Source organism: Carcharhinus amblyrhynchos, unplaced genomic scaffold (genome assembly GCF_965287045.1).
Source record: "Carcharhinus amblyrhynchos unplaced genomic scaffold, sCarAmb.v2.hapA chromosome_294, whole genome shotgun sequence".
Taxonomy (NCBI): Eukaryota; Metazoa; Chordata; class Chondrichthyes; order Carcharhiniformes; family Carcharhinidae; genus Carcharhinus; species Carcharhinus amblyrhynchos.
In genome coordinates this window covers 162,162-175,000 of record NW_027650034.1, presented here as the reverse complement: position 1 = coordinate 175,000, position 12,839 = coordinate 162,162, and the positions used below count along the sequence as shown (strand labels likewise).

Sequence of the window (12,839 nt, the reverse complement as noted above, 5' to 3'; positions counted from 1 at the left end):
TCCACCCCTACCCCCACCCCGCCCCGCTCCCCGCCCTACACCTGCTACCCTGGCATTAATAGAGTGCCGCACTGTCAGAGGGTCAGTGCTGAGGGAGTGCCGCACTGTCAGAGGGTCAGTGCTGAGGGAGTGCCGCACTGTCAGAGGGTCAGTGCTGAGGGAGTGCCTCACAGTCAGAGGGTCAGTACTGAGGGAGTGCCTCACAGTCAGAGGGTCAGTGCTGAGGGAGTGCCGCACTGTCAGAGGGTCAGTGCTGAGGGAGTGCCGCACTGTCAGAGGGTCAGTGCTGAGGGAGTGCCGCACTGTCAGAGGGTCAGTGCTGAGGGAGTGCCGCACTGTCAGAGGGTCAGTGCTGAGGGAGTGCTGCTCTGTTGGAATTAGATTTAATGCCAGTTTTCCTGTCTTGTGTTCCCAGGTTTACCTGATGCAGTGACCTCCGACCTCCAGGCAGTTGAGGAGCGGGTTCAGAGGGCAGAGTTGATGACCCTACCCAAGGAAGAATGATAGACCTGGCAATGGGATTGGGTGTCGAGTTGAGTGGGCAGAATAACGGAGTCTCCACGGAGAACGTATCCCGGGAAACACCAATCACAGACTGCCGTTCAATCGCTTGTGTCTCATTGGACAATGCAGATGATGTCACATCAAGGAACAACGTGAAAAACTTACTGAATGGCCGTTCTGATCGATTCAGGCAGGTACGTCCCATCCTCCCTCCTGCTCACTATCGGAGGGGGTGGTCTCTCAGGATTTAGACCCAGTGACGGTGAAGGAACGGCCGATATATTTCCAAGTCGGGATGGTGGGTGACTTGGAGGGGAACCTCCAGGTGGGGGTGTTCCCAGGTATCTGCTGCCCTTGTCCTTCTAGATGGTAGAGGTGGTGGGTTTGGAAGGTGCTGCCTAAGGAGCCTTGGTGAGATGCTTCAGTGCATCTTGTAGATGGTACACACGGCCGTCACTGTGCATAGGGAGTGGAGGGAGTAAATGTTTGGGGTTAGTGTGTGAATCGAGCGGGGCTGCTTTGTCCTGGATGGTGTTGAGCTTCTCGAGTGTTGTTGGAGCTGCACCCATCCAGGCAAGTGGGGAGTATTCCATTACACTCCTGACTTGTGTCCTTGTAGATGGTGTCAGGCTTTGGGAGTCAGGAGGTGAGTTACTCACCACAGGATTCCCAGCCTCTGACATGCTCTTGTAGCCACTGTGTTTATATGGCTGGGTCCAGTTCAGTTTCTGGTCATTGGTAACCCCCAGGATGTTGATAGTGAGCGATTCCGCAATGGTGATGCCATTGAATGTCAAGGGAGTTGATGATTTTGGAGTAAATTTGATCGGGAGCAAGCTCTGGCAGATCTGGTGCTGTGTAATGAACAGGAATAATTAATGATCTTATAGTTAGGGATCCTTTCAGAAGGAGCGATCACAGTATGGTTGAATTTAAAATACAGATGGAGCCTGAGAAGGTAAAATCCAATGTCTTGCGCTTAAACAAGGGAGACTACAATGGGATGAGAAAGACGTTGGCTAAGGTAGACTGAGAGCAAAATCTATATGGTGGGACAAGTGGAGGACTTTCAAAGCTATTTTTCACAGTGGTCAGCAAAAGTATATTCCAGTGATAAGGAAGGACAGTAGAAAAAGAGATAATCAATCATGGATATCGAAGGAAATAAAGAAGGCTATCAAATTGAAAGAAAATGCATACAGAGCGGCAAAGATTAGTGGGAATTTAGAGGATTGGGAAATCTTTAAAGGTCAACAGAAAGCCTTGAAAAAAGCTCTAAAGAAAAGTAAGATGGATTGTGAGAGTAAACTAGCTCAGAATATAAAAACAGCAAAAGTTTCTACAAATGTCTAAAATGAAAAAGAGTGGTGAAAATAAACATTGTTCCTTTAGAGGATGAGAAGGGAGATGTAATAACAGGAAATGAGGAAGTGGCTGAGGCTTTGAACAGGTATTTTGTGTCGGTCTTCACAGTGGAAGACAAATAACATGCCAAAAGTTGATGACAGGAAGGCTACGGCAGGTGAAGACCTAGAAACTATCGTTATCACGAAAGAGGTAGTTCATGGGGTGAAAGGTAGACAAGTCTCCTGGTCCTGATGGAATGCATCCCAGGGAACTAAAAGAGATGGCAGGAGAAATAGCAAATGCACTAGGGGTAATTTAGCAAAATTTGCTGGACTCTGGGGTGGTTCCCGCAGATTGGAAAACAGCAAATGTAACTCCACTGTTTAAAAAAGGAGGTAGACAAAACTAGGGTAACTATAGGCCGGTTATCTTAACTTCTGTACTGGGAAAAATGCTTGAATTTATTACCAAGGAAGAAATAGTGAGACATCTGGATATAAATTGTCTCATTGATAAGATGCAGCATAGGTTCATGAAGGACAGGTCACGTTTGACGAATTTGGTGGAATTCTTTGAGAACATTATATACACAGTGGACAATGTGGATGTGATGTATCTGGATTTCCAAAAGGCATTTGACAAGGCGCCGCACCAAATACTGTTGCATAAGATAAAGGTACATAGTGTTACAGGTATGTATCAGTGTGATAGAGGATTGGTTAACTAACAGGAAGTAAAGAGTGAGGGTAAATGGATGTTTTTCTGGTTGGCGATCAGTGACTGGTGTGCCTCAGGGATCAGTGTGGGGCCCGCAATTATTTACGATTTACGTAGATGATTTGGAATTGGGGACCAAGTGTAGTGTGTCAAAGTTCACAGATGACACTAAGATGAGCGGCAGAGCAAAGTGTGCAGAGGACTCTGAAAGTCTGCAAAGGGATATAGATAGTCTAAGTGAGTGGGCGAGGGTCTGACAGAAGGAGTACAATGTTGGTAAATGTGAGGTCATCCATTTTGGTAGGAATAACAGCAAAATGGACCATTACTTAAATGGTAAAAAATTGCAGCATTCTGCTGTGCAGAGGGACCTGGGTGTCCTTGTGCAGGAATCTCAAGGAATTGGTCTGCAGTTGCAGCGGGCAATTAAGAAAGCAAATGGAATTTTGTCCTTCGTTGCTAGAGAGATAGAGTTTAAAAACAGCGAGATTATGTTGCAGCTGTATAAGCTGCTGGTGAGGCCACACCTCGAGTACCGTGTACAGTTTTGGTCTCCTTCCTTGAGAAAGGATATACTGGCACTGGAGGGGGTGCAGAGGAGATTCACTAGAGGTTGATTCTGGAGTTAAGAGGGTTGGCTTATGAGGAGAGACTGAGTAGATTGGGGCTATACTCATTGGAATTCAGAAGAATGAGGGGAGATCTTATAGAAACATATAAGATTATGAAGGGAATGGATAAGATAGAAGCAGGGAAGTTGTTTCCACTGGCAGGTGAAACTAGAACTAGGGGGATAGCCTCAAAATAAGGGGAAGCAGATTTAGGACTGAGTTGAGGAGGAACCTCTTCACACAAAGAGTTGTGAATCTGTGGAATTCCCTGCCCAGTGAAGCAGTTGAGGCTACCTCATTGACTGTCTTTAAGACACCTCGGAGGGTTCATACAGCGAGGTAGAGCTCAGGAATTGGCAGGGTGAAGTCACAATGTTGAGAGTTTACTATAGGCCACCCACTGCCAGTGGGAGATAGAGGAAGAGAAATGTAGGCAGATTTTGACAAGGTGTAAAAATAATAGAGTTGTTGTGGTGGGAGATTTTAACTTCCTCAATATTGGCTAGGAGTCACTTAGTGCTAGGGGCGAGGATGGGGTAGAGCTTGTAGGGAGCATCCAGGAGGGCTTCTTGAAGCAGTGTGGATAGTCCAACTAGGGAAGGGGCCATACTGGACCTGGTATTGGGGAATGAGCACAGCCAGGTAGTTGATATTTCAGAAGGGGAGCAGTTCAGGAATAGTGACCACAATTCAGTCAGCTTTAAGGTAAAGATGATGGATAAAGATAAGTGTAGTTCTCAAGTCAAGGTGCCAAACTGGGAGAAGGCTAATTACAACAATATTAGGCAGGAAGTGAAGAATGTAGATTGGGGGCAGATGTTTGAGGGCAAATCAACATCTGGCATGTGGGAGGCTTTCAAGTATAAGTTGATAGGGATTCAGGACCGGCACATTCCTGTAAGGAAGAAGGATAAAAAGGCAAGCTTTGGAGACCTTGGATAATGAAAGATATTGTGAGCCTAGTCAAAGAGAAGAAGGAAGCATTTGTCAAAGACAGGAGGCTGGGAACACACGGAGCAAGTGTGGAATACAAGGAAAGGAGAAAGAAACTTAAGCAAGGAATAAGGAGGGATAAAAGGAGTCACGAAAAATCATTGGCCAGCAGGATTAAGGAAAATCCCAAAGCTTTTTACATATATAAAGAGCAAGAGGGTAGCCAGGGAGAGGGTTGGCCCACTCAAGGACAAGGGAGGGAATCTATGCATGGAGCCAGAGGAAATGGGCGAGGTATTAAATGAGAACTTTGCATCAATATTCACCAAAGAGAAGGACTTGGTGGATATGAGTCTGGGAAAGAGTGTGTAGATAGTTTCAGTCATGTTGAGATTAAAAGGAGGAAGTAGTGGGGTTCTTGAGAAACATTAAGTTAGATAAGTCCCCAGGGCCCTGATGGGATTTACCCCAGAATACTGAGAGAGGCAAGGGAGGAAATTGCTGGGGCCTCGAGAGAAATCTTCATATCCTCACTGGCTACAGGGGAGGTAAAAAGTCTGACAACACCAGGTTTTAGTCCAACCTATTTATTTGATAATATACTCACAAGCTTTCGGGGTTAGCCCCTTCATCAGGTGAATGGAGAGTTCTGGCCTCAGACAGAGCATATAAAGCATATAATATATATATATAGATTAATCTCTAAACTGTCTGTGCTTTATATGCTCTGTCTGAGGCCAGAACTCTCCATTCACCTGACGAAGGGGCTAACCCCGAAAGCTTGTGAGTATATTATCAAATAAATAGGTTGGACTAAAACCTGGTGTTGTCAGACTTTTTACTGTGTTTACGCCAGTCCAACGCCGGCATCTCCACATCATGACTACAGGGGAGGTCCCAGAGGATTGGAGAATAGCCAATCTTGTTCCTTTGTTTAAGAAGGGTAGCAAGAATAATCCAGGGAATTACAGGCTGGTGAGCCTTGTATCAGTGGTAGGGAAATTATTGGAGAGGATTCTTTGAGACAGGATTTATTCCCACTTGGAAATAAGTGGAGGTATTAGTGAGAGGCAACATGGTTTTGTGAAGGGGAGGTCGTGTCTCACGGACTTGTTCGAGTTTTTCGAGGAAGTGACGAAGATGATTGATGAGGGTAGGGCAGTGGATGTTGTCTACATGGACTTCAGTAAGGCCTTTGACAAGGTCCCTCATGGCAGACTGGTGCAGAAGGTGAAGGCACATGGGATCAGAGGTGAGCTGGCAAAGTGGGTACAAAACTGGCTCGGTCAAAGAAGACAGAGGGTAGCAGTGGAAGGGTGTGTTTCTGAATGGAGGGCTGTGACAAGTGGTGTTACTCAGGGATCAGTGCTGGGACCTTTGCTGTTTGTAATATATATAAATGATTTGGAGGAAAATGTAACTGGTTTGATGAGTAAGTTTGCGGACGACACAAAGGTTGGTGGATTTGTGGATAGCGATGAGAACCATCAGAGGATAGAGCAGGATATAGAATGGTTGGAGATTTGGGTACAGAGATGGCAGATGGAGTTTAATCCGGATAAATGTGAGGTAATGTATTTTGGAAGGTCTAATACAGATGGAAAATATACAGTAAATGGCAGAACCCTTAAGAGTATTGCTAGGCAGAGGGATCTGGGTGTTCAGGTACACAGGTTACTGAAAGTGGCAATGCAGGTGGAGAAGGTAGTCAAGAAGGCATACGGCATGCTTACCTTCATCGGCTGGGGCACTGAGTTTAAAAATTGGCAAGTCATGTTGACGCTTTATAGAACCTTAGTTAGGCTGCACTTGGAATATAGTGTTCAATTCTGGTCACCACACTACCAGAAGGAAGTGGAGGGTTTGGAGAGGGTACAGAAAAGATTTACCAGGATGTTGCCTGGTATGGAGGGCATTAGCAATGAGGAGAGGTTGGAGAAACTTGGTTTGTTCTCACTGGAGGTTGAGGGGAGACCTGATAGAAATCTACAAGATGATGAGAGGCACGGACAGAGTGGATAGTCTGAAGCTTTTTCCCAGGGTGGAAGAGTTAATTACTGGGGGGGGGGGAAAGGTTTAAGGTGCGAGGGGCAAGATTTACAGGAGATGTACGAGGCAGATTTTTTACACAGAGGGGGGTGGGTGACTGGAACTCGCTGCCGGGAGGAGGGAGTGGAAGCGGAGACGATAGTGAGTTTTAAGGGGCATCTGGACAAATCCATGAATAGGATGGGAATAGAGGGATATGGTCCCCGGAAGGGTAGGGAGTTTTAGTTCAGTCGGGGGCAGCATGGTCGGTACAGGCTTGGAGGGCCGAAGGGCCTGTTCCTGTGCTGTAATTTTCTTTGTTCTTTGACAAGGATAGATAGACTTTTGAACAGTAAAGGAATTATGGTGAGCGGGCGGGTAAGTGGAGCTGAGTCCACGAAAAGATCAGCCATTGAATGGCGGAGCAGGCTCGAGGGGCTGAATGGCCCACTCCTGCTCCTGGTTCTTATGTTCTGCTATGTTAGTGGGGATGTAATGGGGGTATGAGTGGGTTGATGGTGGTTTGGAGATGAGACACACATTCTAACACGCCTCTCTGTGAATGTCTTGTCTGTTTGAAGGGCCTGCCCGTCTCTGGGGCAGACACCAGCCGGCTAGACGGTAAGCCGTGCCAGACGGGGGCCCAGAAATCCCAGACGAGCCTGTGTCTCACAGACCTGGAACGCCAGAGGGAGGAATTTGAACAGGAGGTAAGACTGGTACATAAGGGGGTCCGGCATACATGGGCATCCGGTACACGGGGATCCAGGGCGCACGGGGAGGGGGTCTGGTACACACAGGGGTCAGACACACAGGGGGGTCCAGTGCGCACAGGGGTCTCGTACACACGGGGGGGGGGGGTCTGGCGTGCGGGAGGCTGATTGCCACCATGCCGGTTCCAGACCCTCGCAGTATCTCGACTGGGGATTGTGACTGTGTGGGGAGGAAGAGGCCACTCAGCCCCTCCTGTCTGCTATCTCATTCCATAACATCATGGCTGATCTGATTGTAATCTTGACCCCATGTTCCTGCTGACCCCCCAATAACCTTTCACCCCCGATGGCTTTTCACCCCCTCGTTAATCGAGAATCTAGCTCACTCTGCCCCATCAATATTTACAGACTGCCTTCTGAGGAACAGAGTTCCGGATGCTACCCCCACCGTGTGCTCGGCAACCTCTCACCGTTCAGAGAATAAACTCCTTCTACCTGCAAGAATGGGGGATTAGTAAAGGCATCTTTCATCACTGACCCTCTGACAGTGCGGCACTCCCTCAGTACTGACCCTCTGACAGTGCGGCACTCCCTCAGCACTGACCCTCTGACAGTGCGGCACTCCCTCAGCACTGACCCTCTGACAGTGCGGCGCTCCCTCAGCACTGACCCTCTGACAGTGCGGCACTCCCTCAGCACTGACCCTCTGACAGTGCGGCACTCCCTCAGCACTGACCCTCTGACAGTGCGGCACTCCCTCAGTACCTACCCTCTGACAGTGCGGCACTCCCTCAGCACTGACCCTCTGACAGTGCGGCACTCCCTCAGCACTGACCCTCTGACAGTGCGGCACTCCCTCAGCACTGACCCTCTGACAGTGCGGCACTCCCTCAGTACTGACCCTCTGACAGTGCGGCACTCCCTCAGTACTGACCCTCTGACAGTGCGGCACTCCCTCAGTACTGACCCTCTGACAGTGCGGCACTCCCTCAGCACTGACCCTCTGACAGTGCGGCACTCCCTCAGTACTGACCCTCTGACAGTGCGGCACTCCCTCAGCACTGACCCTGTGACAGTGCGGCACTCCCTCAGCACTGACCCTGTGACAGTGCGGCACTCCCTCAGTACTGACCCTCTGACAGTGCGGCACTCCCTCAGTACTGACCCTCTGACAGTGCGGCACTCCCTCAGCACTGACCCTCTGACAGTGCGGCACTCCCTCAGCACTGACCCTCTGACAGTGCGGCACTCCCTCAGTACCTACCCTCTGACAGTGCGGCACTCCCTCAGCACTGACCCTCTGACAGTGCGGCACTCCCTCAGCACTGACCCTCTGACAGTGCGGCACTCCCTCAGCACTGACCCTCTGACAGTGCGGCACTCCCTCAGTACTGACCCTCTGACAGTGCGGCACTCCCTCAGTACTGACCCTCTGACAGTGCGGCACTCCCTCAGTACTGACCCTCTGACAGTGCGGCACTCCCTCAGCACTGACCCTGTGACAGTGCGGCACTCCCTCAGCACTGACCCTGTGACAGTGCGGCACTCCCTCAGCACTGACCCTGTGACAGTGCGGCACTCCCTCAGCACTGACCCTGTGACAGTGCGGCACTCCCTCAGTACTGACCCTCTGACAGTGCGGCACTCCCTCAGTACTGACCCTCTGACAGTGCGGCACTCCCTCAGCACTGACCCTCTGACAGTGCGGCACTCCCTCAGTACTGACCCTCTGACAGTGCGGCACTCCCTCAGCACTGACCCTCTGACAGTGCGGCACTCCCTCAGCACTGACCCTCTGACAGTGCGGCACTCCCTCAGTACTGACCCTCTGACAGTGCGGCACTCCCTCAGCACTGACCCTCTGACAGTGCGGCACTCCCTCAGCACTGACCCTCTGACAGTGCGGCACTCCCTCAGTACTGACCCTCTGACAGTGCGGCACTCCCTCAGCACTGACCCTCTGACAGTGCGGCACTCCCTCAGTACTGACCCTCTGACAGTGCGGCACTCCCTCAGTACTGAACATTGAACTCAGTTTTTTTGTCTGTTTTCCTGCAGATGGAGGTGGAACTTGCTCTGGTCCAAGGGGAGCTTGAGAGTGAGTATGCAGAACTGGAGGGGGAGCAACGCAATAAGGAGAAGCTTTGTACCCGCATTGCAGGCCTCAGACAGAAACTACAGGCTGAGAAAGAGAAGGTAAGAACATTCCGGATCAAACAGAGAAATTCTCTTCCCATTCCTCAGTCTCCTGCTCACTCCAAAACATCCCTGCATCCTGACATAGTACAGGGAGTTTTACTCTGTATCTAACCCCGTGCTGTACCTGTCCTGGGAGTGTTTGATGGGGACAGTGTAGAGGGAGTTTTACTCTGTATCTAACCCTGTGCTGTACCTGTCCTGGGAGTGTTTGATGGGGACAGTGTAGAGGGAGCTTTACTCTGTATCTAACCCCGTGCTGTACCTGTCCTGGGAGTGTTTGATGGGGGGACAGTGTAGAGGGAGCTTTACTCTGTATCTAACCCCGTGCTGTACCTGTCCTGGGAGTGTTTGATGGGGGGACAGTGTAGAGGGAGCTTTACTCTGTATCTAACCCCGTGCTGTACCTGTCCTGGGAGTGTTTGATGGGGGGACAGTGTAGAGGGAGCTTTACTCTGTATCTAACCCCGTGCTGTACCTGTCCTGGGAGTGTTTGATGGGGACAGTGTAGAGGGAGTTTTACTCTGTATCTAACCCCGTGCTGTACCTGTCCTGGGAGTGTTTGATGGGGACAGTGTAGAGGGAGCTTTACTCTGGATCTAACCCCGTGCTGTACCTGTCCTGGGAGTGTTTGATGGGGACAGTGTAGAGGGAGCTTTACTCTGTATCTAACCCCGTGCTGTACCTGTCCTGGGAGTGTTTGATGGGGACAGTGTAGAGGGAGCTTTACTCTGTATCTAACCCCGTGCTGTATCTGTCCTGGGAGTGTTTGATGGGGGACAGTGTAGAGGGAGGTTTACTCTGTATCTAACCCCGTGCTGTATCTGTCCTGGGAGTGTTTGATGGGGACAGTGTAGAGGGAGCTTTACTCTGTATCTAACCCCGTGCTGTACCTGTCCTGGGAGTGTTTGATGGGGGACAGTGTAGAGGGAGCTTTACTCTGTATCTAACCCCGTGCTGTACCTGTCCTGGGAGTGTTTGATGGGGACAGTGTAGAGGGAGCTTTACTCTGTATCTAACCCCGTGCTGTACCTGTCCTGGGAGTGTTTGATGGGGACAGTGTAGAGGGAGCTTTACTCTGTATCTAACCCCGTGCTGTACCTGTCCTGGGAGTGTTTGATGGGGGGACAGTGTAGAGGGAGCTTTACTCTGTATCTAACCCTGTGCTGTACCTGTCCTGGGAGTGTTTGATGGGGGGACAGTGTAGAGGGAGCTTTACTCTGTATCTAACCCTGTGCTGTACCTGTCCTGGGAGTGTTTGATGGGGGACAGTGTAGAGGGAGCTTTACTCTGTATCTAACCCCGTGCTGTACCTGTCCTGGGAGTGTTTGATGGGGGCAGTGTAGAGGGAGCTTTACTCTGTATCTAACCCCGTGCTGTACCTGTCCTGGGAGTGTTTGATGGGGACAGTGTAGAGGGAGCTTTACTCTGTATCTAACCCCGTGCTGTACCTGTCCTGGGAGTGTTTGATGGGGACAGTGTAGAGGGAGCTTTACTCTGTATCTAACCCCGTGCTGTACCTGTCCTGGGAGTGTTTGATGGGGACAGTGTAGAGGGAGCTTTACTCTGTATCTAACCCCGTGCTGTACCTGTCCTGGGAGTGTTTGATGGGGACAGTGTAGAGGGAGCTTTACTCTGTATCTAACCCCGTGCTGTACCTGTCCTGGGAGTGTTTGATGGGGACAGTGTAGAGGGAGCTTTACTCTGTATCTAACCCCGTGCTGTACCTGTCCTGGGAGTGTTTGATGGGGGACAGTGTAGAGGGAGTTTTACTCTGTATCTAACCCCGTGCTGTACCTGTCCTGGGAGTGTTTGATGGGGGACAGTGTAGAGGGAGCTTTACTCTGTATCTAACCCCGTGCTGTACCTGTCCTGGGAGTGTTTGATGGGGGACAGTGTAGAGGGAGCTTTACTCTGTATCTAACCCCGTGCTGTACCTGTCCTGGGAGTGTTTGATGGGGACAGTGTAGAGGGAGTTTTACTCTGTATCTAACCCCGTGCTGTACCTGTCCTGGGAGTGTTTGATGGGGACAGTGTAGAGGGAGCTTTACTCTGTATCTAACCCCGTGCTGTACCTGTCCTGGGAGTGTTTGATGGGGGACAGTGTAGAGGGAGCTTTACTCTATATCTAACCCCGTGCTGTACCTGTCTTGGGAGTGTTTGATGGGGGACAGTGTAGAGGGAGCTTTACTCTATATCTAACCCTGTGCGGTACCTGTCCTGTGACATTGCTTCAACATTGGGAAAGGTTTTGTTCGTAATGAGATTTTCCTGATGTGGAGATGCCGGTGTTGGACTGGGGTAAACACAGTACGAAGTTTCACAACACCAGGTTAAAGTCCAACAAGTTTATTTGGTAGCACGAGCTTTCGGAGCGCTGCTCGTTCGTCAGGTGAGTGCGTACAACTGATGAAGGGTCAACACTCTGAAAACGTGTGCTACCAATAAACCTGTTGCACTTTAACCTGGTGTTGTGAAACTGCTGTGATTTTGCTGACATTTTGCGATCAGGTGCCTGCTCTGGGCTCAGTGGTCTCTGTCTGCCATCTGGTGGCCTAGTTGGGGACTGCAAGTCCCTCCCTCTGGTGGCCAGGTGAGGTACTGCAGTACCGATGGATTATAGAATGACAAGTTGGTCAAAACCAAAAGGGAGCCATTCAGCTCATCATAAGAAAATAAGAACATAAGAAATAGGAGCAGGAGTCAGCCATCTAGCCCTTCGAGCCTGCCCCGCCATTCAGTAAGATCATGGCTGATCTGTCGTGTCTCAGTTCCACATTCCCGCCCTCTCCCCATAACCCTTAATCCCCTCTCTTATCAAAAACCCATCAACCCGCGTCTTGAAAATATTTAGCGAGGCAGCCTCCACCACTTCAACGGGCAGAGAATTCTAGAGATTCACCACCCTTTGAGTGAAGAAGTTCCTCCTCAACTCCGTTCTAAACCGCCCCCCCTTTATCTTGAGGCTGTGCCCCCTAGTCCTACTGTCCTTTCTGAGCGGGAAGAGCCTCTCCACCTCTATCCTATCCATCCCATTCATCATCTTATACGTCTCAATGAGATCTCCCCTCATTCTTCTAAACTCTAACGAGTACAAGCCTAGTTTATTCAGCCTCTCCTCATAGCTCAACCCCCTCAACTCCGGTATCAGCCTAGTAAACCTCCTCTGCACTCCCTCCAAGGCCAAAATATCTTTGCGCAGGTGCGGCGCCCAAAACTGCACACAGTACTCCAGCTGCGGCCTCACCAATGCCCTATACAGCTGCAGCAAGACCTCCCTACTTTTATATTCAATCCCCCTCGCTATGAAGGCCAGCATCCCATTCGCCTTCCTGACCACCTGCTGCACCTGCAGGCTGGGTTTTTGCGACTCATGCACAAGGACCCCGAGGTCCCTCTGCACCGTCGCCTGCTGCAGTTTTTCGCCACGTAAGTAATAGTCCTTCCTACCATTCTTCCTACCAAAGTGGACCACCTCACACTTGCCAACATTAAATTCCATTTGCCATTTCCTGGCCCATTCGCCCAGCCTATCTAGATCCTTCTGCAGACTCTCCACACCCTCTGCACAATTTGCCTTTCCACCAATCTTGGTGTCATCAGCAAATTTCGACACCCTGCACTCGGTTCCCTCCTCCAGATCATCTATATAAATGGTATCATCATCTCCATGCTGGCTCTCCAGGAGAACCCTGTTAGCAGATAAATACCATTTTAGCATCCTTGCAGGAACAGGAGGAGTCCCATTTGGCCCCCCTCGAGCCTGTTACTCAGGAACAGGAGGAGGCCC

At 50.2% G+C, this 12,839-nt stretch overlaps 1 protein-coding gene across 1 annotated transcript in view; it reads left to right on the top strand.

Moving 5' to 3' along the window:
• The window catches only part of LOC145339041 (pleckstrin homology-like domain family B member 2), a 44,493-nt gene that overhangs the window by 11,616 nt on the left and 20,038 nt on the right, over positions 1-12,839 (top strand). Inside the window, exons 2-4 of the mRNA XM_080183467.1 lie at positions 416-698; positions 6,722-6,850; positions 8,912-9,049. Of these exons, the coding sequence (XP_080039593.1) occupies positions 501-698; positions 6,722-6,850; positions 8,912-9,049 (465 nt within the window). The 5' untranslated portion in view covers positions 416-500. The remainder of the gene's footprint in view (positions 1-415; positions 699-6,721; positions 6,851-8,911; positions 9,050-12,839) is intronic.